Genomic DNA, 27,536 nt, shown 5'->3' with positions numbered 1-27,536 from the left:
GAAGAAGAGGAGGAAGAGGAGGATGAGGAGGAGGAAGATGAGGAGGAGTAGGAGGGAAATGAGGAGGAGGATGAGGAGGAGGAGGAGCAAGAGGAGGAGGAGGAGGAGGAGAGGAGGAGAAGGAAGAAGGAAGAGGAGGAGAAGGATGAGGAGGAGAAGGAGAAGGAAGAAGAGGAGGAAGAGGAGGATGAGGAGGAGGAAGATGAGGAGGAGTAGGAGGGAAATGAGGAGGAGGATGAGGAGGAGCAAGAGGAGCAAGAGGAGGAGGAGGAGGAGGAGAGGAGGAGAAGGAAGAAGGAAGAGGAGGAGAAGGATGAGGAGGAGAAGGAGAAGGAAGAAGAGGAGGAAGAGGAGGAGGAGGAGGAGGAGGAGGAGGAGGAGGAGGAAGAGGACGAGGAGGACGAGGAGGGGCCCTCTGTGGGGTCTGTTTGTGTTTCTCTCTCCAGGTGACTGGTGGTTCTTACTAGCAGGAAGTTAAACCCACATTCTATACAGGTTTATTTGTTCAGGGTTTTGTCTCTGGGAAGTGGTTTAACTTCAGTATGGACCTGGGGTGCTGAGAATCTGTATACTGTCCTATGTATTGTTTTGGACACACACACACACACACACACACACACACACACACACACACACACACACACACACACACACACACACACACACACACACACACACACACACACAGACACAGACACAGACACAGACACACACACACACACACACACACAGAGGCGACAAGTTCTAGTTTGACTTCACCCTGCATTACGTCGTCGTGAAGACGGACCACACAGACTGAGCAACGTTTAAGAGGCCAGAGAAGAATGTCAGACATCTCTCATCATGACGGGAAAGCATGAGGATGTTGGGAGGGAGGGAGGGAGGGAGGGAGGGAGGGAGGGAGGGAGGGATGGAGGGGAAGAAGTTTCCCTGAGGGGGGCGAGCGTAGCCAACAGGATTTTGTTATCTGGTGGACAGACAGACACGAGTGGAGCAGATGAGCACACATTATTATACCTCGCAACAGTGTGAGGAGGAGGAAGGAGCCAGAGAGGAGAGGCAGAGAAGAGAGACAGAGAGGGAGAATGGAGAGAGGGAGAGAGGCAGTGAGGGAGAGAGGAGAGAGGGACAAGAGGCAGAGAGGAGAGACAGAGAGGAGAGACAGAGAGAGGTAGAGAGAGGAGAGGCAGGGAGGAGAGGTAGAGAGAGGGGGAGAGGGAGAAAGGCGAGGCTGGGATGGAGATAGGAAAGACAGAGAGGCAGAGAGGAGACAGAGAGAGGGAGAGACAGAGAGAGGGAGAGACAGAGAGAGAGAGAGAGGAGAGACAGAGAGAGGGAGAGAGGAGAGACAGAGAGAGGGAGAGAGGAGAGAGAGAGACAGAGAGAGAGGAGAGACAGAGAGAGGGAGAGAGGAGAGACAGAGAGAGGGAGAGAGGAGAGAGAGAGACAGAGAGAGAGGAGAGACAGAGACAGAGAGAGAGGAGAGACAGAGAGAGGGAGAGAGAGAGAGACAGAGAGAGAGAGGGAGAAAGGAGAGAGAGAAAGAGAGAGGGAAGCCACTTGAAAAAGCCAATCCATTTGTTGCTAGTTAAGTTCCTATCTGCAGAAAGGCTGCTATTATCAGGTTATAGATGAAGCAGCAACAAAACCATCCGCATTCCAAATGGCACCCTATTCCCTAAGAGCCCTGGTCTAAAGTAGTGCACTATATAGGGAATAGGGCTCTGGTCTATAGTAGTGTACTATATAGGGAATAGGGCTCTGGTCTAAAGTAGTGCCCTATATAGGGAATAGGGCTCTGGTCTAAAGTAGTGTACTATATAGGGAATAGGGTGACATTTGGGACACAACCCAAGACCCAGGCAGCTCATCTGGTCAGCATATGTGGCCCTGCTGGCTGGCCTGGCCCTGCTGACTGGCCTGGCCCTGCTGGCTGGCCTGGCCCTGCTGACTGGCCTGGCTCTGCTGGCTGGCCTGGCCCTGCTGACTGGCCTGGCCCTGCTGGCTGGCCTGGCCCTGCTGGCTGGCCTGGCCCTGCTGACTGGCCTGGCCCTGCTGACTGGCCTGGCCCTGCTGACTGGCCTGGCCCTGCTGGCTGGCCTGGCCCTGCTGACTGGCCTGGCCCTGCTGGCTGGCCTGGCCCTGCTGACTGGCCTGGCCCTGCTGGCTGGCCTGGCCCTGCTGGCTGGCCTGGCCCTGCTTTAGCCCTGGCCCTGCTGGCTGGCCTGGCCCTGCTTTAGCCCTGGCCCTGCTGGCTGGCCTGGCCCTGCTTTAGCCCTGGCCCTGCTGGCTGGCCTGGCCCTGCTTTAGCCCTGGCCCTGCTGGCTGGCCTGGCCCTGCTGGCTGGCCTGGCCCTGCTTTAGCCCTGGCCCTGCTTTAGCCCTGGCCCTGCTGGCTGGCCTGGCCCTGCTTTAGCCCTGGCCCTGCTTTAGCCCTGGCCCTGCTGGCTGGCCTGGCCCTGCTGGCTGGCCTGGCCCTGCTTTAGCCCTGGCCCTGCTTTAGCCCTGGCCCTGCTGGCTGGCCTGGCCCTGCTTTAGCCCTGGCCCTGCTTTAGCCCTGGCCCTGCTGACTGGCCTGGCCCTGCTGGCTGGCCTGGCCCTGCTTTAGCCCTGGCCCTGCTGACTGGCCTGGCCCTGCTGGCTGGCCTGGCCCTGCTGGCTGGCCTGGCCCTGCTGGCTGGCCTGGCCCTGCTGACTGGCCTGGCCCTGCTGGCTGGCCTGGCCCTGCTGGCTGGCCTGGCCCTGCTTTAGCCCTGGCCCTGCTGGCTGGCCTGGCCCTGCTGGCTGGCCTGGCCCTGCTTTAGCCCTGGCCCTGCTTTAGCCCTGGCCCTGCTGGCTGGCCTGGCCCTGCTTTAGCCCTGGCCCTGCTTTAGCCCTGGCCCTGCTGGCTGGCCTGGCCCTGCTGGCTGGCCTGGCCCTGCTTTAGCCCTGGCCCTGCTTTAGCCCTGGCCCTGCTGGCTGGCCTGGCCCTGCTTTAGCCCTGGCCCTGCTTTAGCCCTGGCCCTGCTGACTGGCCTGGCCCTGCTGGCTGGCCTGGCCCTGCTTTAGCCCTGGCCCTGCTGACTGGCCTGGCCCTGCTGGCTGGCCTGGCCCTGCTGGCTGGCCTGGCCCTGCTGACTGGCCTGGCCCTGCTGGCTGGCCTGGCCCTGCTGGCTGGCCTGGCCCTGCTTTAGCCCTGGCCCTGCTGGCTGGCCTGGCCCTGCTGGCTGGCCTGGCCCTGCTTTAGCCCTGGCCCTGCTGACTGGCCTGGCCCTGCTGGCTGGCCTGGCCCTGCTGGCTGGCCTGGCCCTGCTGGCTGGCCTGGCCCTGCTGACTGTCCTGGCCCTGCTGGCTGGCCTGGCCCTGCTGGCTGGCCTGGCCCTGCTTTAGCCCTGGCCCTGCTGGCTGGCCTGGCCCTGCTTTAGCCCTGGCCCTGCTGGCTGGCCTGGCCCTGCTTTAGCCCTGGCCCTGCTGGCTGGCCTGGCCCTGCTGGCTGGCCTGGCCCTGCTGGCTGGCCTGGCCCTGCTGGCTGGCCTGGCCCTGCTTTAGCCCTGGCCCTGCTGGCTGGCCTGGCCCTGCTGGCTGGCCTGGCCCTGCTTTAGCCCTGGCCCTGCTGGCTGGCCTGGCCCTGCTTTAGCCCTGGCCCTGCTGGCTGGCCTGGCCCTGCTGGCTGGCCTGGCCCTGCTGGCTGGCCTGGCCCTGCTTTAGCCCTGGCCCTGCTGGCTGGCCTGGCCCTGCTTTAGCCCTGGCCCTGCTGGCTGGCCTGGCCCTGCTTTAGCCCTGGCCCTGCTGGCTGGCCTGGCCCTGCTTTAGCCCTGGCCCTGCTTTAGCCCTGGCCCTGCTGGCTGGCCTGGCCCTGCTTTAGCCCTGGCCCTGCTTTAGCCCTGGCCCTGCTGGCTGGCCTGGCCCTGCTTTAGCCCTGGCCCTGCTGGCTGGCCTGGCCCTGCTTTAGCCCTGGCCCTGCTTTAGCCCTGGCCCTGCTTTAGCCCTGGCCCTGCTTTAGCCCTGGCCCTGCTGGCTGGCCTGGCCCTGCTGACTGGCCTGGCCCTGCTTTAGCCCTGGCCCTGCTTTAGCCCTGGCCCTGCTTTAGCCCTGGCCCTGCTTTAGCCCTGGCCCTGCTGGCTGGCCTGGCCCTGCTGACTGGCCTGGCCCTGCTTTAGCCCTGGCCCTGCTGGCTGGCCTGGCCCTGCTGGCTGCCCTGGCCCTGCTGGCTGGCCTGGCCCTGCTTTAGCCCTGGCCCTGCTTTAGCCCTGGCCCTGCTTTAGCCCTGGCCCTGCTGGCTGGCCTGGCCCTGCTTTAGCCCTGGGGAATAGGAAGGTATATGGAAAATAACTAACTAACTGAACACAAACAGAAACGCAACATGTGACGTGTTGGTCTCGTGGATCACGAGCTGAAATATAAAGATCCCAGAAATGTTCCGTGTTGGTCTCGTGGATCACGAGCTGAAATATAAAGATCCCAGAAATGTTCCGTACACACAAAAAGTGTATTTTCTGCACAAATTTGTTAGTGAGCATTTCTCCTTTGATACTCCATCCACCTGACAGGTGTGGCATATCAAGAAGCTGATTAAACAGCATGATCATTACACAGGTGCACCTTGTGCTGGGGACAGTAAAAGGCCACTCTAAAATGTGCAGTTTTGTAACACAACTCAATGCCACAGATGTCTCAAGTTTTGAGGGGAGCGTGCAATTGGCATGCTGACTGCAGGAATGTCCACCTGTTGCCTGATAATTGAATATTAATTTCTCTACCATAAGCTGCCTCCAACTTCGTTTTAGAGAATTTGGCAGTACGTCCATCCGGCCTCATAAACCACAGACCATGTTTAACCACCCAGGATCTCCACATTCGGCTGCTTCACCTTCTGTGGGATCGTCTGAGAGGGGAGGGGCTGAGGAGTATTTCTGTCTGTTATAAAGCCCTTTTGAGTGGAAAAACTCATTATGATTGGCTGGATCTGGCTCCCAAGTGGGTGGGCCTATGCCCTATGTACATAGTCAAAACTTTCGTTAAGTTTGTTGCTGTCCTGGGGCTCTGTGGGGTCTGTTTGTGTTGCTGTCCTGGGGCTCTGTGGGGTCTGTTTGTGTGTCTGTCCTGGGGCTCTGTGGGGTCTGTTTGTGTTGCTGTCCTGGGGCTCTGTGGGGTCTGTTTGTGTTGCTGTCCTGGGGCTCTGTGGGGTCTGTTTGTGTTGCTGTCCTGGGGCTCTGTGGGGTCTGTTTGTGTTGCTGTCCTGGGGCTCTGTGGGGTCTGTTTGTGTTGCTGTCCTGGGGCTCTGTGGGGTCTGTTTGTGTATCTGTCCTGGGGCTCTGTGGGGTCTGTTTGTGTTGCTGTCCTGGGGCTCTGTGGGGTCTGTTTGTGTTGCTGTCCTGGGGCTCTGTGGGGTCTGTTTGTGTTGCTGTCCTGGGGCTCTGTGGGGTCTGTTTGTGTCGCTGTCCTGGGGCTCTGTGGGGTCTGTTTGTGTTGCTGTCCTGGGGCTCTGTGGGGTCTGTTTGTGTCGCTGTCCTGGGGCTCTGTGGGGTCTGTTTGTGTCGCTGTCCTGGGGCTCTGTGGGGTCTGTTTGTGTCGCTGTCCTGGGGCTCTGTGGGGTCTGTTTGTGTCGCTGTCCTGGGGCTCTGTGGGGTCTGTTTGTGTCGCTGTCCTGGGGCTCTGTGGGGTCTGTTTGTGTCGCTGTCCTGGGGCTCTGTGGGGTCTGTTTGTGTCGCTGTCCTGGGGCTCTGTGGGGTCTGTTTGTGTTGCTGTCCTGGGGCTCTGTGGGGTTTGTTTGTGTTGCTGTCCTGGGGCTCTGTGGGGTCTGTTTGTGTTGCTGTCCTGGGGCTCTGTGGGGTCTGTTTGTGTTCCTGTCCTGGGGCTCCATGGGGTCTATTTGTGTTTCTCTCTCTCTCTCTCTCTCCAGGTGACTGGTGGTTCTTACTAGCAGGAATTAAAACCCACATTCTATACAGGTTTATTTGTTCATGGTTTTGTCTCTGGGAAGTGGTATAACTTCAGTATGGACCTGGGGTGCTGAGAATAAAATAATACTTGTTTTAATGTAGTAAAAAACAGAAGAAGAAAAGATGTTTAGATGTAATAACTGGGGAGGAGATTTAGTTATATTCTAGAATAACATCATCATCACCTTCAAAGACTGCAGAAGAGGAGGGAGGGAGGGAGGGAGGGAGGAGAGGAAAGGACGGGGAGGGAGGGAGGGAGGGAGGGAGGGAGGGAGGGAGGGAGGGAGGAGAGGAGAAGAAAGGAGTGGAGGGAGGAGAGGCGGGAGGGAGGGAGGAGAGGGAGGAGAGGAGGGGGAGGGAGGGAGGAGAGGAGAGGAGAGGGAGGGAGGGAGGGAGGGAGGGAGGGAGGGAGGGGAGAGGAGAGGAGAGGAGAGGAAAGGAGGGAGGGAGGGAGGGAGGAGAGGAGAGGAGAGGAGGGAGGGAGGGAGGGAGGGAGGGAGGGAGGGAGGGAGGGAGGGAGGAGAGGAGGGAGGAGAGTGGAGGGAGGAGATGCGGGAGGGAGAGAGGGAGGAGAGGAGGGAGGGAGGGAGGGAGGGAGGGGAGGAGAGGAGAGGAGGGAGGAGAGTGGAGGGAGGAAAGGAGGGAGGGAGGAGAGGAAAGGAGGGGAGGGAGGAGAGAAGAGGAAAGGAGGGGAGGGAGGAGAGAAGAGGAAGGAGAATAGGGATGAGAGGAGGGAGAGGAGGGACGGCAGGATGGGGATGAAGAGGGTAAGTCACAGTGTTCTTTGAAATACTTTACACAGCAGCCGCCAAGAACCGTTGGCTCAGATCGCCTTCTTCACTCCAGAGCTAAATTACATTAAAGGAGAAAAAAAACCCTGTGAAGTGGATACTGTACTTATAATGATTAGATACACTAAATAACGGGACACCTTATACCATCCTTTACAAGGAGGGGCGAGGGTTGGAAGGAGTAAAAAACGTGACTAAATGTGCCAACTGCAGAATGTGTCGAGAGTATTTAATGTTGGGGGAATAATGCTGGCCGCTGCATTTACATTGAACACGGTCCCGGTGTTTGTTTATCATCCCATTTATCTCAAGCCTTTCTTTATCTCCGAGCCTTACAACAATACAGCCTATGAGAAGCAATAAATGGAAGGGTTTGATTTCCTTCCAGCCGAGCCAAAGACCACAGGCTTTTCCTCCGGAGAGCAAGGGGTCAGGGGGGGAGACGAGGCAGGGTGGGGTAACCGGGGTCACGAGGAATCACACAGCATCCCGATCGGAGAGGCCAGGGAGAGAGGGGAGAGATGGTACGATGGGTGAGAGAGGGAGAGGTGGTGAGGGGACAGACCAGAGGACTGTTTACACTCTAGGCGTTCCCACCCTATCCCTGCAGCTACGGAGCAGCCAGTCAGGGAGGCTAACCATAACAGGTACGAAGAACAGGCTGAGTAGCATAACATGGACACTATCAAAGACCCTGACGGCGAGGGACAAACCACTCCCAGGGCGTTCTGGGGGACGCGAGTGTCCGGGGCCAGGGGGACGGGATGGAGGGTCCGGGGTCGAGGGGGACGGGATGGAGGGTCTGGGGCCAGGGGGACGGGATGGAGGGTCTGGGGCCAGGATGGAGGGTCCGGGGTTAGGGGGACGGGATGGAGTGTCCGGGGTTAGGGGGACGGGATGGAGGGTCCGGGGCCAGGGGGACGGGATGGAGGGTCCGGGGCCAGGGGGACGGGATGGAGGGTCCGGGGCAAGTGGGACGGGATGGAGGGTCTGGAGCCAGGATGGAGGGTCCGGGGTCTACGGGGACGGGATGGAGTGTCCGGGTTTAGGGGTTAGGGATGGAGGGTCCGGGGTTAGGGGGACGGGATGGAGGGTCTGGGGCCAGGGGGACGGGATGGAGGGTCTGGGGCCAGGATGGAGGGTCCGGGGTCTACGGGGACGGGATGGAGGGTCCGGGGTTAGGGGGACGGGATGGAGGGTCCGGGGCCAGGGGGACGGGATGGAGGGTCCGGGGCCAGGGGGACGGGATGGAGGGTCCGGGGCCAGGGGGACGGGATGGAGGGTCCGGGGCCAGGGGGACGGGATGGAGGGTCCTTGCTGGGACCCTGGACAAGGAGATCAACACCCTGCTGAGAGGACCTGATTGAGACCAGGGTGGCATCATAACATTACCTCATGGCTGGGCCGGCAGGCTGTGATTGGCTGTGCTGGCAGGCCTCAGAGACGGAGAGCTACATGATTTGCTCGTTGCCGGCGCGGGCCTCAGAGAGAGAAGATGTGAATCTGTGATCCGTGTAATGGTGTTTGGAACGGGCGCGGGTCGGGTCGGAGTGGGCGCCAAACGTGTGCTTTGTGTTAGAGCGGGACAGAACGTCTCTGTTCCCTTTCTCTCTCACCCGACTTTACATTCTCCAAACGTCAACAGCGAGAACAGAGAGGATATGGCCGTTTTGAAGAGATTTCAGCAACAGCTGGATGAGATTTGTAATAACAAAAGTCTTTATTACTAAAAAGCCTTACGATGGTTCCTCCGGTGGGCTTTGTTCAGACAGGTGTACTCTAATCTCTCTAACATCTTACTGGGATTCAACTGAGTCAGGGGCGGATTTACCTTGATATCTGACTGGAGAGAATTAACAGTCATATGTTACATGGCCTATCAGAACAGAGTATTAACAGTCATATGTTACATGGCCTATCAGAACAGAGTATTAACAGTCATATGTTACATGGCCTATCAGAACAGAGTATTAACAGTCATATGTTACATGGCCTATCAGAACAGAGTATTAACAGTCATATGTTACATGGCCTATCAGAACAGAGTATTAACAGTCATATGTTACATGTCCTATCAGAACAGAGTATTAACAGTCATATGTTACATGGCCTATCAGAACAGAGTATTAACAGTCATATGTTACATGGCCTATCAGAACAGAGTATTAACAGTCATATGTTACATGGCCTATCAGGACAGAGTATTAACAGTAATATGTTACATGGCCTATCAGGACAGAGTATTAACAGTAATATGTTACATGGCCTATCAGAACAGAGTATTAACAGTAATATGTTACATGTCCTATCAGAACAGAGAATTAACAGTCATATGTTACATGGCCTATCAGAACAGAGTATTAACAGTCATATGTTACATGGCCTATCAGAACAGAGTATTAACAGTCATATGTTACATGTCCTATCAGAACAGAGTATTAACAGTAATATGTTACATGGCCTATCAGGACAGAGTATTAACAGTAATATGTTACATGGCCTATCAGGACAGAGTATTAACAGTCATATGTTACATGGCCTATCAGGACAGAGTATTAACAGTAATATGTTACATGGCCTATCAGAACAGAGTATTAACAGTCATATGTTACATGGCCTATCAGAACAGAGTATTAACAGTCATATGTTACATGTCCTATCAGAACAGAGTATTAACAGTAATATGTTACATGGCCTATCAGAACAGAGTATTAACAGTCATATGTTACATGGCCTATCAGAACAGAGTATTAACAGTCATATGTTACATGGCCTATCAGAACAGAGTATTAACAGTCATATGTTACATGGCCTATCAGAACAGAGTATTAACAGTCATATGTTACATGGCCTATCAGAACAGAGTAGTCTGTCAGCTGCTATTGTTAATATTACATAACATTGTGTACTGAGGCATGACAGCAGAAATGTCATGAATATATATATTGTTCCCAAACCTCCACCACAAGAAAAACAAAAGCCCACAACATCTAACAGTGATTTAGGTGTTTGAACCTTTTCGTCACTGTGGGACGCCAAGAAACTGTTTTATCTTCGTATACACAGCATGTCAGAGGACGAGCCACCTGGCTGAGGTCTGGACAACGTGTCCCTGGAGGTAAAAAACATGTCAGAGGACGAGCCACCTGGCTGAGGTCTGGACAACGTGTCCCTGGAGGTAAAAAACATGTCAGAGGACGAGCCACCTGGCTGAGGTCTGGACAACGTGTCCCTGGAGGTAAAAACATGTCAGAGGACGAGCCACCTGGCTGAGGTCTGGACAACACGTCCCTGGAGGTAAAAAACATGTCAGAGGACGAGCCACCTGGCTGAGGTCTGGACAACACGTCCCTGGAGGTGAAAAACATGTCAGAGGACGAGCCACCTGGCTGAGGTCTGGACAACGTGTCCCTGGAGGTGAAAAACATGTCAGAGGACGAGCCACCTGGCTGAGGTCTGGACAACGTGTCCCTGGAGGTAAAAAACATGTCAGAGGACGAGCCACCTGGCTGAGGTCTGGACAACACGTCCCTGGAGGTAAAAAACATGTCAGAGGACGAGCCACCTGGCTGAGGTCTGGACAACACGCCCCTGGAGGTAAAAAAACATGTCAGAGGACGAGCCACCTGGCTGAGGTCTGGACAACGTGTCCCTGGAGGTAAAAAACATGTCAGAGGACGAGCCACCTGGCTGAGGTCTGGACAATGTGTCCCTGGAGGTAAAAAACATGTCAGAGGACGAGCCACCTGGCTGAGGTCTGGACAATGTGTCCCTGGAGGTAAAAAACATGTCAGAGGACGAGCCACCTGGCTGAGGTCTGGACAACACGTCCCTGGAGGTAAAAAACATGTCAGAGGACGAGCCACCTGGCTGAGGTCTGGACAACACGTCCCTGGAGGTAAAAAACATGTCAGAGGACGAGCCACCTGGCTGAGGTCTGGACAACACGTCCCTGGAGGTGAAAAACATGTCAGAGGACGAGCCACCTGGCTGAGGTCTGGACAACATGTCCCTGGAGGTAAAAAACATGTCAGAGGACGAGCCACCTGGCTGAGGTCTGGACAACACGTCCCTGGAGGTGAAAAACATGTCAGAGGATGAGCCACCTGACTGAAGTCTGGACAACATGGCCCTGGAGGTGAAAAACATGTCAGAGGACGAGCCACCTGACTGAAGTCTGGACAACGTGGCCCTGGAGGTGAAAAACATGTCAGAGGACGAGCCACCTGGCTGAGGTCTGGACAACACGTCCCTGGAGGTGAAAAACATGTCAGAGGACGAGCCACCTGACTGAGGTCTGGACAACGTGGCCCTGGAGGTGAAAAACATGTCAGAGGACGAGCCACCTGGCTGAGGTCTGGACAACACGTCCCTGGAGGTAAAAAACATGTCAGAGGACGAGCCACCTGGCTGGAGTCTGGACAACACGTCCTGGAGGTAAAACACATGTCAGAGGACGAGCCACCGGCGGAGGTCTGGACAACACGTCCGGGAGGTAAAAACATGTCGGACACGAGCCACCTGGCTGAGGTCTGGACAACACGGTCCCTGGAGGTAAAACATGTCAGGAACGAGACACCTGGCTGAGGTCTGGACACACTGTCCCTGGAGGTAAAACATGTCAGAGGACAGCCACCGGCTGAGGTCTGACAACACGTCCCTGGAGGTAAAAAACATGTCAGAGGACGAGCCACCTGCTGAGTGTCTGGACAACACGTCCCTGGAGGTGAAAAACTGTCAGAGGACGAGCCACCTGGCTGAGGTCTGGACAACACGTCCCTGAGAGGTAAAAACATGTCAGAGGACGAGCCACCTGGCTGAGGTCTGACAACACGTCCCTGGGAGTGAAAAACATGTCAGAGGACGAGCCACCTGGCTGAGGTCTGGACAACACGTCCCTGGAGGTAAAAAACATGTCAGAGGACGGAGCCACCTGGCTGAGGTCTGGACAACACGTCCTCTGAGGTGAAAAATGTCAGAGGACGAGCCACCTGGCTGAGGTCTGGACACACGTCCCTGGAGGTAAAAACTGTCAGAGGACGAGCCACTGGCTGAGGTCTGGACACACGTCCCTGGAGGTAAAACATGTCAGAGGACGAGCCACCTGGCTGAGGTCTGGACAACACGTCCCTGGAGTAAAAAATGTCAGGACGAGCCACCTGGCTGAGGTCTGGACAACACGTCCCTGAGGTAAAAAACTTGTCAGAGGACGACCACCTGGCTGAGGTCTGGACAACACCGTCCCTGGAGGTAAAAAACGTTCAGGACGAGCCACCTGGCTGAGGTCTGGACAACACGTCCCTGGAGTAAAAACATGTCAGAGGACGAGCCACCTGGCTGAGGTCTGGACAACACGTGCCCTGGAGGATAAAACATGTCAGAGGACGAGCCACCTGGCTGAGGTCTGGACAACGTGTCCCTGGAGTGTGAAAAACATGTCAGACGAGCCACCTGCTGAGGTCTGGACAACACTCCCTGGAGGTGAAAAACATGTCAGAGGACGAGCCACCTGGCTGAGGTCTGGACAACACGTCCCTGGAGGTAAAACATGTCGAGGACGAGCACCTGGCTGAGGTCTGGACAACACGTCCCTGAGGTAAACATGTCAGAGGACGAGCCACCGCTGAGGTCTGGACAACACGTCCCTGAGGTAAAAAACATGTCAGAGAGCGAGCCACCTGGCTGAGGTCTGGACAACACGTCCCTGGAGGTGAAAACATGTCAGAGGACGAGCCACCACTGGCTGAGGTCTGGACAACACGTCCCTGAGTAAAAACATGTCAGAGGACAGCACCACCTGGCTGAGGTCTGGACAACACGCCCGTAGTGAAAAACATGCAGAGGACGAGCCACCTGGCTGAGGTCTGACACAACGTCCCTGGAGGTAAAAAACTGTCAGAGGACGAGCCCCCTGGCTAGGTCTGGACAAACCGTCCCTGGAGGTGAAAAACATGTCAGGGACGAGCCACCTGGCTGAGGTCTGGACAACACGTCCCTGGAGGTAAAAAACATGTCAGAGACGACCCCTGGCTGAGGTCTGGACACACGTCCCTGGAGGTGAAAAACATGTCAGAGGACGAGCCACCTGGCTGAGGTTGGCAACAGGTCCCTGGAGGTAAAAAAATGTCAGAGGACGAGCCACCTGGCGGAGGTCTGGACAACACGTCCCTGGAGTGAAAAACATGTCAGAGACGAGCCACCTCTGAGTCTGGACAACGTCCCTGGAGGTGAAAAAACTGTCAGAGGACGAGCCACCTGGCTGAGGTCTGAACAACACGTCCCTGGAGGTGAAAAACATGTCAGAGGACGAGCCACTGCTGAGGTCTGGCACAACGTCCCTGGAGGTAAAACATGTCAGAGGACGAGCCACCGGCGGAGGTCTGGCGACAACGTCCCTGGAGGTAAAAAACATGTCAGAGGACGAGCCACCTGGCTGAGGTCTGGACAACACGTCCCTGGAGGTAAAAACATGTCAGAGGACCCCACCTGGCTGAGGTCTGGACAACACTTCCTGGAGGTAAAAAAATGTCAGAGGACGAGCCACCTGGCTGAGGTCTGGACAACACGTCCCTGGGGTAAAAACATTCAGAGGACGAGCCACCTGGCTGAGGTCTGGACAACACGTCCCTGGAGGTAAAAACATGTCAGAGGACGAGCCACCTGGCTGAGGTCTGGACAACACGTCCCTGGAGGTAAAAAACATGTCAGAGGACGAGCCACTGGCTGAGGTCTGGACAACACGTCCCTGGAGGTGAAAAACATGTCAGAGGACGAGCCACCTGGCTGAGGTCTGGACAACACGTCCCTGGAGGTAAAAAACATGTCAGAGGACGAGCCACCTGGCTGAGGTCTGGACAACACGTCCCTGGAGGTAAAAAACATGTCAGAGGCGAGCCACTGGCTGAGGTCTGGACAACACTCCCTGGAGGTGAAAACATGTCAGAGGACGAGCCACCTGGCTGAGGTCGGGACAACACGTCCTGGAGGTGAAAAAACATGTCAGAGGACGAGACCCTGGCTGAGGTCTGGACAACACGTCCCTGGAGGTGAAAAACATGTCAGAGGACGAGCCACCTGGCTGAGGTCTGGACAACATCTGGAGGTGAAAAACATGTCGAGGACGAGCACCACCTGGCTGAGGTCTGGACAACACGTCCCTGGAGGTAAAACGCAGAGGACGAGCACCTGGCTGAGGTCTGGACAACACGTCCCTGGAGGTAAAACATGTCAGAGGACGAGCCACCTGGCTGAGGTCTGGACAACACGTCCCTGGAGGTGAAACATGTCAGAGGACGAGCCACCTGGCTGAGGTCTGGACAACACGTCCTGGAGGTAAAACATGTCAGAGGACGAGCCACCTGGCTGAGGTCTGGACAACACGTCCCTGGAGGTAAAAACATTCGAGGACGAGCCACCTGGCTGAGGTCTGGCAACACGTCCCTGGAGGTGAAAAACATGTCAGAGGAAGACCACCTGCTGAGGTCTGACAACACTCCCTGGAGGTAAAAACATGTCAGAGGACGAGCCACTGGCTGAGTCTGACAACACGTCCCTGGAGGTGAAAAACATGTCAGAGGACGAGCCACCTGGCTGAGGTCTGGACAACACGTCCCGGAGGTAAAAACATGTCAGAGGACAGCCCGGCTGAGTCTGGACAACGCCCTGGAGTGAAAAACTGTCAAGGGCGAGCCACTGGCTGAGGTCTGGAAACAAACAGGCCGTCATCCCGGTCCAAAACATCACTTTGTGTTATTGATATCCACACCATGCTGTCCAAAACACCAGTCATGTCCCTGTCCACACGGACGATAGTATTTTATACTCTAGTTGTTATCCAATGAGGCAGCTCCGTGAATCTTTAGACAAAAGTTCACAGTGAATCATGGGTCTTTGGGAAAGCATGTTTCCTGTAGCATGCCAATGGTCCACAGTCCAGATGTCCACAGCCTGGAGTGTGTAGACAGAAACCAAACCAGGCCAAGTGGGTCAGGGGTTAAAACCAAACCTTTCTACCCCATACCAGTGGGTCAGGGTCTAAAACCAGACCTTTCTATCCCATACCAGTGGTCAGGGGTTAAACCAGACCTTTCTACCCCATACCAGTGGGTCAGGGTTAAAACCAGACCTTTCTACCCCATACCAGTGGGTCAGGGTTAAAACCAGCCTTTCTACCCATACCAGTATCAGGTCTAAACCAGACCTTTCTACCACCTACCAGGGGTCAGGGTAAAACCAGACCTTTCTACCCATACCAGTGGTCGGGGTTAAACCCAACCTTTCTACCCCATACATGGGTCAGGGTTAAACGGACCTTTCTACCCCATACCAGTGGGTCAGGGTTAAAACCAGACTCTACCCCATACCAGTGGGACAGTTCTAAAACCAGACCTTTCTACCCTACCAGTGGGTCAGGTTTAAAACCAGACCTTTCTACCCCATACCAGTGGGTCAGGGTCTAAAACCAGACCTTTCTACCCCATACCAGTGGGTCAGGGTCTAAAACCAGACCTTTCTACCCCATACCAGTGGGTCAGGGGTTAAAACAGACCTTTCTACCCCATACCAGTGGGTCAGGGTTAAAACCAGACCTTTCTACCCCATACCAGTGGGTCAGGGTCTAAACCCAGACCTTTCTACCCCATACCAGTGGGTCAGGGGTTAAAACCAGACCTTTCTACCCCATACCAGTGGGCCAGGGGTTAAAACCAGACCTTTCTACCCCATACCAGTGGGTCAGGGGTTAAAACCAGACCTTTCTACCCCATACCAGTGGGCCAGGGCTAAAACCAGACCTTTCTACCCCATACCAGTGGGTCAGGGTCTAAAACCAGACCTTTCTACCCCATACCAGTGGGTCAGGGGTTAAAACCAACCTTTCTACCCCATACCATGGGTCGGGTCTAAACCAGACCTTTCTACCCCATACCATGGTCAGGGGTTAAAACCAGACCTTTCTACCCATACCAGTGGTCAGGGCTAAACCAGACCTTTCTACCCCATACCAGTGGGTCAGGGGTAAAACCAGAACTTTCTACCCATACAGTGGGTCAAGGTCTAAAACCAGACCTTTCTACCCCATACCAGTGGGCCAGGGGCTAAAACCAGACCTTTCTACCCATACCAGTTGGTCAGGGGTTAAAACCAGACCTTTCTACCCCATACCAGTGGGTCAGGGGTTAAACCAGACCTTTCTACCCCATACCAGTGGGTCAGGGTTAAAACCAGACCTTTCTACCCCATACCAGTGGGTCAGGGTTAAAACCAGACCTTTCTACCCCATACCAGTGGGTCAGGGGTTAAAACCAGACCTTTCTACCCCATACCAGTGGATCAGGGTCTAAAACCAGACCTTTCTACCCCATACCAGTGGGTCAGGGTCTAAAACCAGACCTTTCTACCCCATACCAGTGGGTCAGGGGTTAAACCAGACCTTTCTACCCCATACCAGGGGATCAGGGTCTAAAACCAGACCTTTCTACCCCATACCAGTGGGTCAGGGGTTAAAACCAGACCTTTCCATCCCATACCAGTGGGTCAGGGGTTAAAACCAGACCTTTCTACCCCATACCAGTGGGTCAGGGACTAAAACCAGACCTTTCTACCCCACCAGTGGGTCAGGGTCTAAAACCAGACCTTTCCACCCCATACCAGTGGGCCAGGTTAACCCAACCTTTCTACCCCTATAGTGTAGGGAAAACCAGACCCTTCTACCCCATACCAGATACCAGGGACTAAACCCAGACCTTTCTACCCCATACCAGTGGGTCAGGGGTTAAAACCAGACCTTTCTACCCCATACCAGTGGGTCAGGGGTTAAAACCAGACCTTTCTACCCCATACCAGTGGGCCAGGGGTTAAAACCAGACCTTCTACCCATACCAGTGGGTCAGGGTCTAAACCCAACCTTTCTACCCCATACCAGGGTCAGGGGTTAAAACCAGACCTTTCTACCCCATACCAGGGGCCAGGGGTTAAAACCAGAACCTTTTCTACCATATCCAGTGGGTCAGGGTTAAAACCAGACCTTTCTACCCCATACCAGTGGGCCAGAGGTTAAAACGAGACCTTTCTACCCCATACCAGTGGGTCAGGGTTAAAACCAAACCTTTCTACCCCATACCAGTGGGTCAGCGTCTAAACCCAGACTGTTCTACCTTATACCAGTGGGTCAGGGGTTAAAACCAGACCTTTCTACCCCATACCAGTGGGTCAGGGGTTAAAACCAGACCTTTCTACCCCATACCAGTGGGCAGGGTTAAACCGACCTTTCTACCCATACCTGGGTCAGGGTTAAACCAGACCTTTCTACCCATACCAGTGGGTCAGGGGTTAAACCAGACCTTTCTACCCAACCAGTGTCAGGGGTTAAAACCAGACCTTTCTACCCCATACCAGTGGGTCAGGGTTAAAACCAGACCTTTCTACCCCATACCAGTGGGTCAGGGGTTAAAACCAGACCTTTCTACCCCATACCAGTGGGTCAGGGTTAAAACCAGACCTTTCTACCCCATACCAGTGGGTCAGGGTTAAAACCAGACCTTTCTACCCCATACCAGTGGGTCAGGGTCTAAAACCAGACCTTTCTACCCCATACCAGTGGTCAGGGTTAAAACCAGACCTTTCTACCCCATACCAGTGGGTCAGGGGTTAAAACCAGACCTTTCTACCCCATACCAGTGGGTCAGGGTTAAAACCAGACCTTTCTACCCCATACCAGTGGGTCAGGGGTTAAAACCAGACCTTTCTACCCCATACCAGTGGGTCAGGGTCTAAAACCAGACCTTTCTACCCCATACCAGTGGGTCAGGGTTAAAACCAGACCTTTCTACCCCATACCAGTGGGTCAGGGTCTAAAACCAGACCTTTCTACCCCATACCAGTGGGGTCTAAAACCAGACCTTTCTACCCCATACCATGGGTCAGGGTCTAAAACCAGACCTTTCTACCCCATACCAGTGGGTCAGGGGTTAAAACCAGACCTTTCTACCCCATACCAGTGGGTCAGGGTCTAAAACCAGACCTTTCTACCCCATACCAGTGGGTCAGGGGTTAAAACCAGACCTTTCTACCCCATACCAGTGGGTCAGCGTCTGGGGTCCGGATCGTTAATGTCACCAAGCTTTTGAGAAGGCCAACCTCTGACCATCCCTCTAGCCCTCAGCCAGACACGTAGACTCCCTCTCTCTCTGTCTCATCCAGAGCCAGCGCTTCAACCATCCATCTCTCTCTCTCTCTCTCTCTCTCTCTCTCTCTCCCTCTCTCTCTCTCTGTCTCTCTCTCTCTCCCCCTCTCTCTCTCTCCCCCTCTCTCTCTCTCAGTCTCATCCAGAGCCAGCTCTTCAGCCATCCATCTCTCTCTCTCTCTCTCTCTCTCTCTCTCTCTCTCTCTCTCTCTCTCTCTCTCTCTCTCTCTCTCTCTCCCCCCCTCTCTCTCTCTCTCTCTCTCTCTCCCCCTCTCTCTCTCTCCCCCTCTCTCTCTCTCCCCCTCTCTCTCTCTCAGTCTCATCCAGAGCCAGCTCTTCAGCCATCCATCAGAGCCTGAACATCAACACAGCCATCTGACAGGGAAGGTGTGAATAACATTCTCCACCTTTCTACAAGTCACACCGCAGGAATGGAACGTTTGTTTCCGTGTTTTTATCTGAATAATATGTCAGACATTCCCTGGGGTGGTGGGGGGGTGGTGGGGTGGTAGTTGGGGGGGGGGGGGTATTTCCTGTCCATCTGAGAAGTTAGTGAGGTGAAGAAAAGTAGAAAGTCAATGAGTCTCTTGATGATTGATAAACAGGAACGATTGGTCGTCCTCTTGTTCCCATCCACAGACGGTCAGAAAACGTCAGGACAACGCTACGTACAGGAGGACATACTGTGTCTGAAATAACACCCTACGCCCTCTATAGCGCACTAATGTTACCCCACCGGTCTAACTGGTACGTAGGGATCAGGGTGCCATTTTGGAAGCATGTGGGTGTATCTCCATCGCTCCGCCATCTGCTCCTCCAGACCTGAAGCTGCCAGAGGATCTTACTGACTTTTAACAGCAATGTTTCTATCCCCACTCAGCCAGGCGTACCGCACCGCTTGCCCCTCCGGCCAATCCCCAGACTGTTTATTTGTTAGAAAGACAGACCAGGAAGTGAAACTCCAAACAATGGCGAGGAATTCTAAATCTAAATCGGACTATATGTAACCAGCGTCTAGCCAGCCTCCTCCCAACCTCCACCCTGGCCTCAGCTGCCTGCTCCTCCTGGGGGGAAATAGGAGGGGTGGAGGAGGGAGAACATTCCATCGGACCGGAGGGCTGGAGGTCGGTGGTGTGGAGGCTGGAGGTCGGTGGTGTGGAGGGCTGGAGGTCGGTGGTGTGAAGGCTGGAGGTCGGTGGTGTGGAGGGCTGGAGGTCGGTGGTGTGGAGGGCTGGAGGTCGGTGGTGTGGAGGCTGGAGGTCGGTGGTGTGGAGGGCTGGAGGTCGGTGGTGTGGAGGCTGGAGGTCGGTGGTGTGGAGGGCTGGAGGTCGGTGGTGTGGAGGGCTGGAGGTCGGTGGTGTGGAGGGCTGGAGGTCGGTGGTGTGGAGGGCTGGAGGTCGGTGGTGTGGAGGCTGGAGGTCGGTGGTGTGGAGGCTGGAGGTCGGTGGTGTGGAGGCTGGAGGTCGGTGGTGTGGAGGGCTGGAGGTCGGTGGTGTGGAGGCTGGAGGTCGGTGGTGTGGAGGCTGGAGGTCGGTGGTGTGGAGGGCTGGAGGTCGGTGGTGTGGAGGCTGGAGGTCGGTGGTGTGGAGGCTGGAGGTCGGTGGTGTGGAGGCTGGAGGTCGGTGGTGTGGAGGCTGGAGGTCGGTGGTGTGAAGGCTGGAGGTCGGTGGTGTGGAGGGCTGGAGGTCGGTGGTTTGGAGGCTGGACGTCGGTGGTGTGGAGGGCTGGAGGTCGGTGGTGTGAAGGCTGGAGGTCGGTGGTGTGGAGGGCTGGAGGTCGGTGGTGTGGAGGCTGGAGGTCGGTGGTGTGGAGGCTGGAGGTCGGTGGTGTGGAGGCTGGAGGTCGGTGGTTTGGAGGCTGGAGGTCGGTGGTGTGGAGGGCTGGAGGTCGGTGGTTTGGAGGCTGGACGTCGGTGGTGTGGAGGGCTGGAGGTCGGTGGTGTGAAGGCTGGAGGTCGGTGGTGTGGAGGGCTGGAGGTCGGTGGTGTGGAGGGCTGGAGGGCGGTGGTGTGGAGGGCTGGAGGGCGGTGGTTTGGAGGCTGGAGGTCGGTGGTGTGGAGGCTGGAGGTCGGTGTTGTGGAGGACTGGAGGTCGGTGGTGTGGAGGGCTGGAGGTCGGTGGTGTGGAGGGCTGGAGGTCGGTGGTGTGTAGGGCTGGAGGTCGGTGGTGTGGAGGGCTGGAGGTCGGTGGTGTGGAGGGCTGGAGGTCGGTGGTGTGGAAGGCTGGAGGTCGGTGGTGTGGAGGGCTGGAGGGCGGTGGTGTGGAGGCTGGAGGTCGGTGGTGTGGAGGGCTGGAGGTCGGTGGTTTGGAGGCTGGAGGTCGGTGGTGTGGAGGGCTGGAGGTCGGTGGTGTGAAGGCTGGAGGTCGGTGGTGTGGAGGGCTGGAGGTCGGTGGTGTGCAGGGCTGGAGGGCGGTGGTGTGAAGGGCTGGAGGGCGGTGGTGTGGAGGCTGGAGGTCGGTGGTGTGGAGGGCTGGAGGGCGGTGGTGTGGAGGGCTGGAGGGCGGTGGTGTGGAGGGCTGGAGGTCGGTGGTGTGGAGGGCTGGAGGTCGGTGGTGTGGAGGGCTGGAGGTCGGTGGTGTGGAGGCTGGAGGTCGGTGGTGTGGAGGCTGGAGGTCGGTGGTGTGGAGGCTGGAGGTCGGTGGTGTGGAGGGCTGGAGGTCGGTGGTGTGGAGGGCTGGAGGTCGGTGGTGTGGAGGCTGGAGGTCGGTGGTGTGGAGGCTGGAGGTCGGTGGTGTGGAGGCTGGAGGTCGGTGGTGTGGAGGGCTGGAGGTCGGTGGTGTGGAGGCTGGAGGTCGGTGGTGTGGAGGGCTGGAGGTCGGTGGTGTGGAGGCTGGAAGTCGGTGGTGTGGAGGGCTGGAGGTCGGTGGTGTGGAGGGATGGAGGTCAGTGGTGTGGAGGGCTGGAGGTCGGTGGTGTGGAGGCTGGAGGTCGGTGGTGTGGAGGGCTGGAGGTCGGTGGTGTGGAGGCTGGAAGTCGGTGGTGTGGAGGGCTGGAGGTCGGTGGTGTGGAGGGATGGAGGTCGGTGGTGTGGAGGGCTGGAGGTCGGTGGTGTGGAGGCTGGAGGTCGGTGGTGTGGAGGCTGGAGGTCGGTGGTGTGGAGGGCTGGAGGTCGGTGGTGTGGAGGCTGGAGGTCGGTGGTGTGGAGGGCTGGAGGGCGGTGGTGTGGAGGCTGGAGGTCGGTGGTGTGGAGGGCTGGAGGTCGGTGGTGTGGAGGCTGGAGGACCAGCCACTCATCTCTGGTCGCAGCCCTGGGTCCTGGGGTCGATGTGAGGTCAACACACAGAGCTCCAGGCCTACTGGTCCACAGACAGACATGTGGGGGGAACATGTCACAGTGTTTATCACACCAGCCAATAAACACACATGGAACCGCTCCTCGGTTCCACAAGACAAGATGGCTGCCGGATTCCTGCTGAAGCTTGGCGGACAGAGTGATACATCAGACCAGTCAGCACCTGGCCCAGCGCTGGGAAGTGGAGGAGCCATTAAAGACAAGTGTTCTGACTGCAGCTCTCAACCCTGCTCTGACCCCTTTCTCCTCTCCTCACCCCTCCTCTCTCCTCTCCTCACCCCTCCTCTCTCCTCTCCTCTCCTCTCTCCTCTCCTCACCCCTCCTCTCTCCTCTCCTCTCCTCTCCTCTCTCCTCTCCTCTCCTCCTCTCCCCTCTTCTTTCCTATCCTCTCCTCTCACCCCTCCTCTTTCCTCTCCTCTCTCCTTTCTCCTCTCTCCCCTCCTTTCTCCTCTCCTCTCCTCTCCTCTCCTCTCCTCCTCTCCCCTCCTCCCTCCCCTCCTCTCTCCTCTCTCCCCTCTTCTTTCCTATCCTCTCCTCTCACCCCTCTCCTCTCCTCTCCTCTCCTCTCCTCTCCTCTCCTCTCCTCTCCTCTCCTCTCCTCTCCTCTCCTCTCTCCCCTCCTCCTCTCCTCTCTCCTCTCTACACTCCTCTCTCTCCTCCTCTCCTCTCTCCCCTCCTTTCTCCTCTCCTCTCACCAATCCTCTCCGTTCTCCTCTTACCTCTCCTCTCCTCTCCTCTCCTCTCCTCTCCTCTCCTCTCCTCTCCTCTCCTCTCCTCTCCTCTCCACTCCTCTCCACTCCTCTCCTCTCCTCTCTCCTCTCCTCTCTCCTCACCCCTCCTCTCTCCTCTCCTCTCTCCTCACCCCTCCTCTCTCCTCTCCTCACACAGCACCCAGGCACATAGTTTTATCACGTGTCACTGTAATGAACTCCTCTTCCATGGGAGTCTTCCCCACTGTTCTAAACGTCCTTCTTCAAAAAGGAACCAATACCAACCCCTCCCTGTACCAACCAATACCAACCCCTCCCTGTACCAACCAATACCAAACCTCCCTGTACCAACCAATACCAACCATTCCCTGTACCAACCAATACCAACCCCTCCCTGTACCAACCAATACCAAACCTCCCTGTACCAACCAATACCAACCCCTCCCTGTACCAACCAATACCAACCCCTCCCTGTACCAACCAATACCAACCCCTCCCTGTACCAACCAATACCAACCATTCCCTGTACCAACCAATACCAACCCCTCCCTGTACAAACCAATACCAACCCCTCCCTGTACCAACCAATACCAACCCCTCCCTGTACCAACCAATACCAACCTCTCTCTGTACCAACCAATACCAACCCCTCCCTGTACCAACCAATACCAACCCCTCCCTGTACCAACCAATACCAACCCCTCCCTGTACCAACCAATACCAACCCTCCCTGTACCAACCAATACCAACCCTCCCTGTACCAACCAATACCAACCCTCCCTGTACCAACCAATACCAACCCCTCCCTGTACCAACCAATACCAACTCCTCCCTGTACCAACCAATACCAACCCCTCCCTGTACCAACCAATACCAACCCTCCCTGTACCAACCAATACCAACCCCTCCCTGTACCAACCAATACCAACCCCTCCCTGTACCAACCAATACCAACCCCTTCCTGTACCAACCAATACCAACCCTCCCTGTACCAACCAATACCAACCCCTCCCTGTACCAACCAATACCAACCCCTCCCTGTACCAACCAATACCAACCCCTCCCTGTACCAACCAATACCAACCCCTCCCTGTACCAACCAATACCAACCCTCCCTGTACCAACCAATACCAACCCCTCTCTGTACCAACCAATACCAACCCCTCCCTGTACCAACCAATACCAACCCCTCCCTGTACCAACCAATACCAACCCCTCTCTGTACCAACCAATACCAACCCCTCCCTGTACCAACCAATACCAACCCCTCCCTGTACCAACCAATACCAACCCCTCCCTGTACCAACCAATACCAACCCCTCCCTGTACCAACCAATACCAACCCCTCCCTGTACCAACCAATACCAACCCCTCCCTGTACCAACCAATACCAACCCCTCCCTGTACCAACCAATACCAACCCCTCCCTGTACCAACCAATACCAACCCCTCCCTGTACCAACCAATACCAACCATTCCCTGTACCAACCAATACCAACCCCTCCCTGTACCAACCAATACCAACCCCTCCCTGTACCAACCCCTCCCTGTACCAACCAATACCAACCCCTCCCTGTACCAACCCCTCCCTGTACCAACCAATACCAACCCCTCCCTGTACCAACCAATACCAACCCCTCCCTGTACCAACCAATACCAACCCCACCCTGTACCAACCAATACCAACCCCTCCCTGTACCAACCCCTCCCTGTACCAACCAATACCAACCCTCCCTGTACCAACCAATACCAACCCCTCCCTGTACCAACCAATACCAACCCCTCCCTGTACCAACCAATACCAACCCCTCCCTGTACCAACCAATACCAACCCCTTCCTGTACCAACCAATACCAACCCCTCCCTGTACCAACCAATACCAACCATTCCCTGTACCAACCAATACCAACCCCTTCCTGTACCAACCAATACCAACCCCTCCCTGTACCAACCAATACCAACCATTCCCTGTACCAACCAATACCAACCCCTCCCTGTACCAACCAATACCAACCCCTCCCTGTACCAACCAATACCAACCCCTCCCTGTACCAACCAATACCAACCCCTTCCCTGTGTGGTCCACTTTAGGCACCTGGACACGATGTTGTCTAGATGGGACAATACGGCAGAACAATTCCACATAATGACTGTTTTGGAACATGTTTTCAAGCACGTGACCAAATTAATTTCCCCATTTAGGGCAATAACATCTCTTTAATATAATCTAATTTAATCTAATGTAATCTAATCTAATCTAATCTAATCATTCCCAATTCCAAATAATGCTTTTGTGGTTTATCTTCCAAGATTTCTATATTTAGACAGCCTTTAATAGTCTCTATACAGGAGGCATACCGGGTCCAGAGGGACTGGGTCCACATACCGGGTCCAGAGGGACTGGTTCCACATACCGGGTCCAGAGTGACTGGTCCCACATACAGGATACAGAGTGACTGGTTCCACATACAGGATACAGGGTCCAGAGTGACTGGTTCCACATACAGGGTCCAGAGTGACTGGTCCCACATACCGGGTCCAGAGTGACTGGTCCCACATACAGGATACAGGGTCCAGAGTGACTGGTTCCACATACAGGGTCCAGAGTGACTGGTCCCACATACCGGGTCCAGAGTGACTGGTCCCACATACAGGATACAGGGTCCAGAGTGACTGGTTCCACATACAGGGTCCAGAGTGACTGGTTCCACATACCGGGTAAAGAGGGACTGGTTCCACATACCGGGTCCAGAGTGACTGGTACCACATACCGGGTCAGAGTGACTGGGTCCACATACCGGGTTTAGAGTGACTGGTCTCACATACAGGGGCCAGAGAGACTGGTTCCACATACCGGGTCCAGAGTGACTGGTTCCACATACAGGGTCCAGAATGACTGGTTCCACATACAGGGTCCAGAGTGACTGGTCCCACATACAGGGTCCAGAGTGACTGGTCCCACATACAGGGTCCAGAGTGACTGGTCCCACATACCGGGTCCAGAGTGATTGGTTCTACATACAGGGTCCAGAGGGACTGGTTCCACATACAGGGTCCAGAGTGACTGGTTCCACATACAGGGTCCAGAGTGACTGGTCCCACATACCGGGTCCAGAGGGACGATCAGTAACCTGACCCTGTCCTCCAGCATCCAGAGCGTCCTCAGATTGTACCCAGACCCTGTCCTCCGTCATCCAGAGCGTCCTCAGATTGTACCCAGACCCTGTCCTCGGGCATCCAGAGCGTCCTCAGATTGTACCCAGACCCTGTCCTCGGGCATCCAGAGGGTCCTCAGATTGTACCCAGACCCTGTCCTCCGTCATCCAGAGCGTCCTCAGATTGTACCCAGACCCTGTCCTCCGGCATCCAGAGGGTCCTCAGATTGTACCCAGACCCTGTCCTCGGGCATCCAGAGGGTCCTCAGATTGTACCCAGACCCTGTCCTCCAGCATCCAGAGGGTCCTCAGATTGTACCCAGACCCTGTCCTCGGGCATCCAGAGGGTCCTCAGATTGTACCCAGACCCTGTCCTCCAGCATCCAGAGGGTCCTCAGATTGTACCCAGACCCTGTCCACCGGCATCCAGAGCGTCCTCAGATTGTACCCAGACCCTGTCCACCGGCATCCAGAGGGTCCTCAGATTGTACCCAGACCCTGTCCTCCGGCATCCAGAGGGTCCTCAGATTGTACCCAGACCCTGTCCTCTGGCATCCAGAGCGTCCTCAGATTGTACCCAGACCCTGTCCTCGGGCATCCAGAGGCTCCTCAGATTGTACCCAGACCCTGTCCTCCGGCATCCAGAGGGTCCTCAGATTGTACCCAGACCCTGTCCTCCAGCATCGAGAGGGTCCTCAGATTGTACCCAGACCCTGTCCTCCGGCATCCAGAGGGTCCTCAGATTGTACCCAGACCCTGTCCTCCGGCATCCAGAGGGTCCTCAGATTGTACCCAGATCCTGTCCACCGGCATCCAGAGGGTCCTCAGATTGTACCCAGACCCTGTCCTCCGTCATCCAGAGGGTCCTCAGATTGTACCCAGACCCTGTCCTCCAGCATCCAGAGCGTCCTCAGATTGTACCCAGACCCTGTCCTCCGGCATCCAGAGCGTCCTCAGATTGTACCCAGACCCTGTCCTCCGGCATCCAGAGGGTCCTCAGATTGTACCCAGACCCTGTCCTCCGGCATCCAGAGGGTCCTCAGATTGTACCCAGACCCTGTCCTCGGGCATCCAGAGGGTCCTCAGATTGTACCCAGACCCTGTCCTCCGGCATCCAGAGGGTCCTCAGATTGTTCCCAGACCCTGTCCTCCGGCACCCAGAGGGTCCTCAGATTGTACCCAGACCCTGTCCTCCGGCACCCAGAGCGTCCTCAGATTGTACCCAGACCCTGTTCTCCATCATCCAGAGGGTCCTCAGATTGTACCCAGACCCTGTCCTCCGGCATCCAGAGGGTCCTCAGATTGTACCCAGACCCTGTCCTCGGGCATCCAGAGGGTCCTCAGATTGTACCCAGACCCTGTCCTCCAGCATCCAGAGGGTCCTCAGATTGTACCCAGACCCTGTCCTCCAGCACCCAGAGGGTCCTCAGATTGTACCCAGACCCTGTCCTCCAGCATCCAGAGGGTCCTCAGATTGTACCCAGACCCTGTCCTCCGGCATCCAGAGGGTCCTCAGATTGTACCCAGACCCTGTCCTCCGTCATCCAGAGGGAACATCTTCCTCTACGCACCAGGGTAGATGAGGCCTTGTCCCCAGACAGTCCCCAGGGTCCGTCTCAGAATAGGGTGACAGGTAGCCTAGAGGTCATGGATACAGGTCCGTCTCAGAATAGGGTGGCAGGTAGCCTAGAGGTCATGGATACAGGTCCGTCTCAGAATAGGGTGACAGGTAGCCTAGAGGTTATGGATACAGGTCCGTCTCAGAATAGAGTGGCAGGTAGCCTAGAGGTCATGGATACAGGTCCGTCTCAGAATAGGGTGGCAGGTAGCCTAGAGGTTATGGATACAGGTCCGTCTCAGAATAGAGTGGCAGGTAGCCTATAGGTTATGGATACAGGGTCCGTCTCAGAATAGGGTGGCGGGTAGCCTAGAGGTCATGGATACAGGTCCGTCTCAGAATAGGGTGGCAGGTAGCCTAGAGGTCATGGATACAGGTCCGTCTCAGAATAGGGTGGCAGGTATTCTAGAGGTCACGGATACAGGTTCGTCTCAGAATAGGGTGGCAGGTAGCCTAGAGGTCATGGATACAGGTCCGTCTCAGAATAGAGTGGCAGGTATCCTAGAGGTCACGGATACAGGTTCGTCTCAGAATAGGGTGGCAGGTAGCCTAGAGGTCATGGATACAGGTCCGTCTCAGAATAGAGTGGCAGGTATTCTAGAGGTCACGGATACAGGTCCGTCTCAGAATAGGGTGGCAGGTATTCTAGAGGTCATGGATACAGGTCCGTCTCAGAATAGGGTGACAGGTAGCCTAGAGGTTATGGATACAGGTCCGTCTCAGAATAGAGTGGCAGGTAGCCTAGAGGTCACGGATACAGGTTCGTCTCAGAATAGGGTGGCAGGTAGCCTAGAGGTCACGGATACAGGTTCGTCTCAGAATAGGGTGGCAGGTATTCTAGAGGTCACGGATACAGGTTCGTCTCAGA

The 27,536-nt window shown here is 55.9% G+C and overlaps 1 protein-coding gene across 1 annotated transcript; it reads right to left on the bottom strand.

The window, feature by feature from the left end:
- Positions 1-10,260: 10,260 nt before the first annotated feature.
- On the bottom strand, positions 10,261-24,426 carry LOC120043678 (proline-rich extensin-like protein EPR1). Its single transcript, XM_038988232.1, has 5 exons — positions 24,282-24,426; positions 18,928-20,882; positions 13,955-14,151; positions 12,854-13,049; positions 10,261-11,142 (listed from the first exon to the last, which is right to left on the bottom strand). Exons 1-5 carry the CDS (start codon positions 24,424-24,426, stop codon positions 10,261-10,263), a joined length of 3,375 nt encoding a protein of 1,124 aa, XP_038844160.1.
- Positions 24,427-27,536: the final 3,110 nt, after the last annotated feature.

Source organism: Salvelinus namaycush, unplaced genomic scaffold (assembly GCF_016432855.1).
Source record: "Salvelinus namaycush isolate Seneca unplaced genomic scaffold, SaNama_1.0 Scaffold997, whole genome shotgun sequence".
NCBI classification, from domain to species: Eukaryota; Metazoa; Chordata; class Actinopteri; order Salmoniformes; family Salmonidae; genus Salvelinus; species Salvelinus namaycush.
Note: the sequence above shows the minus strand (reverse complement) of the source record. Positions and strands in the feature narration are given on the sequence as shown.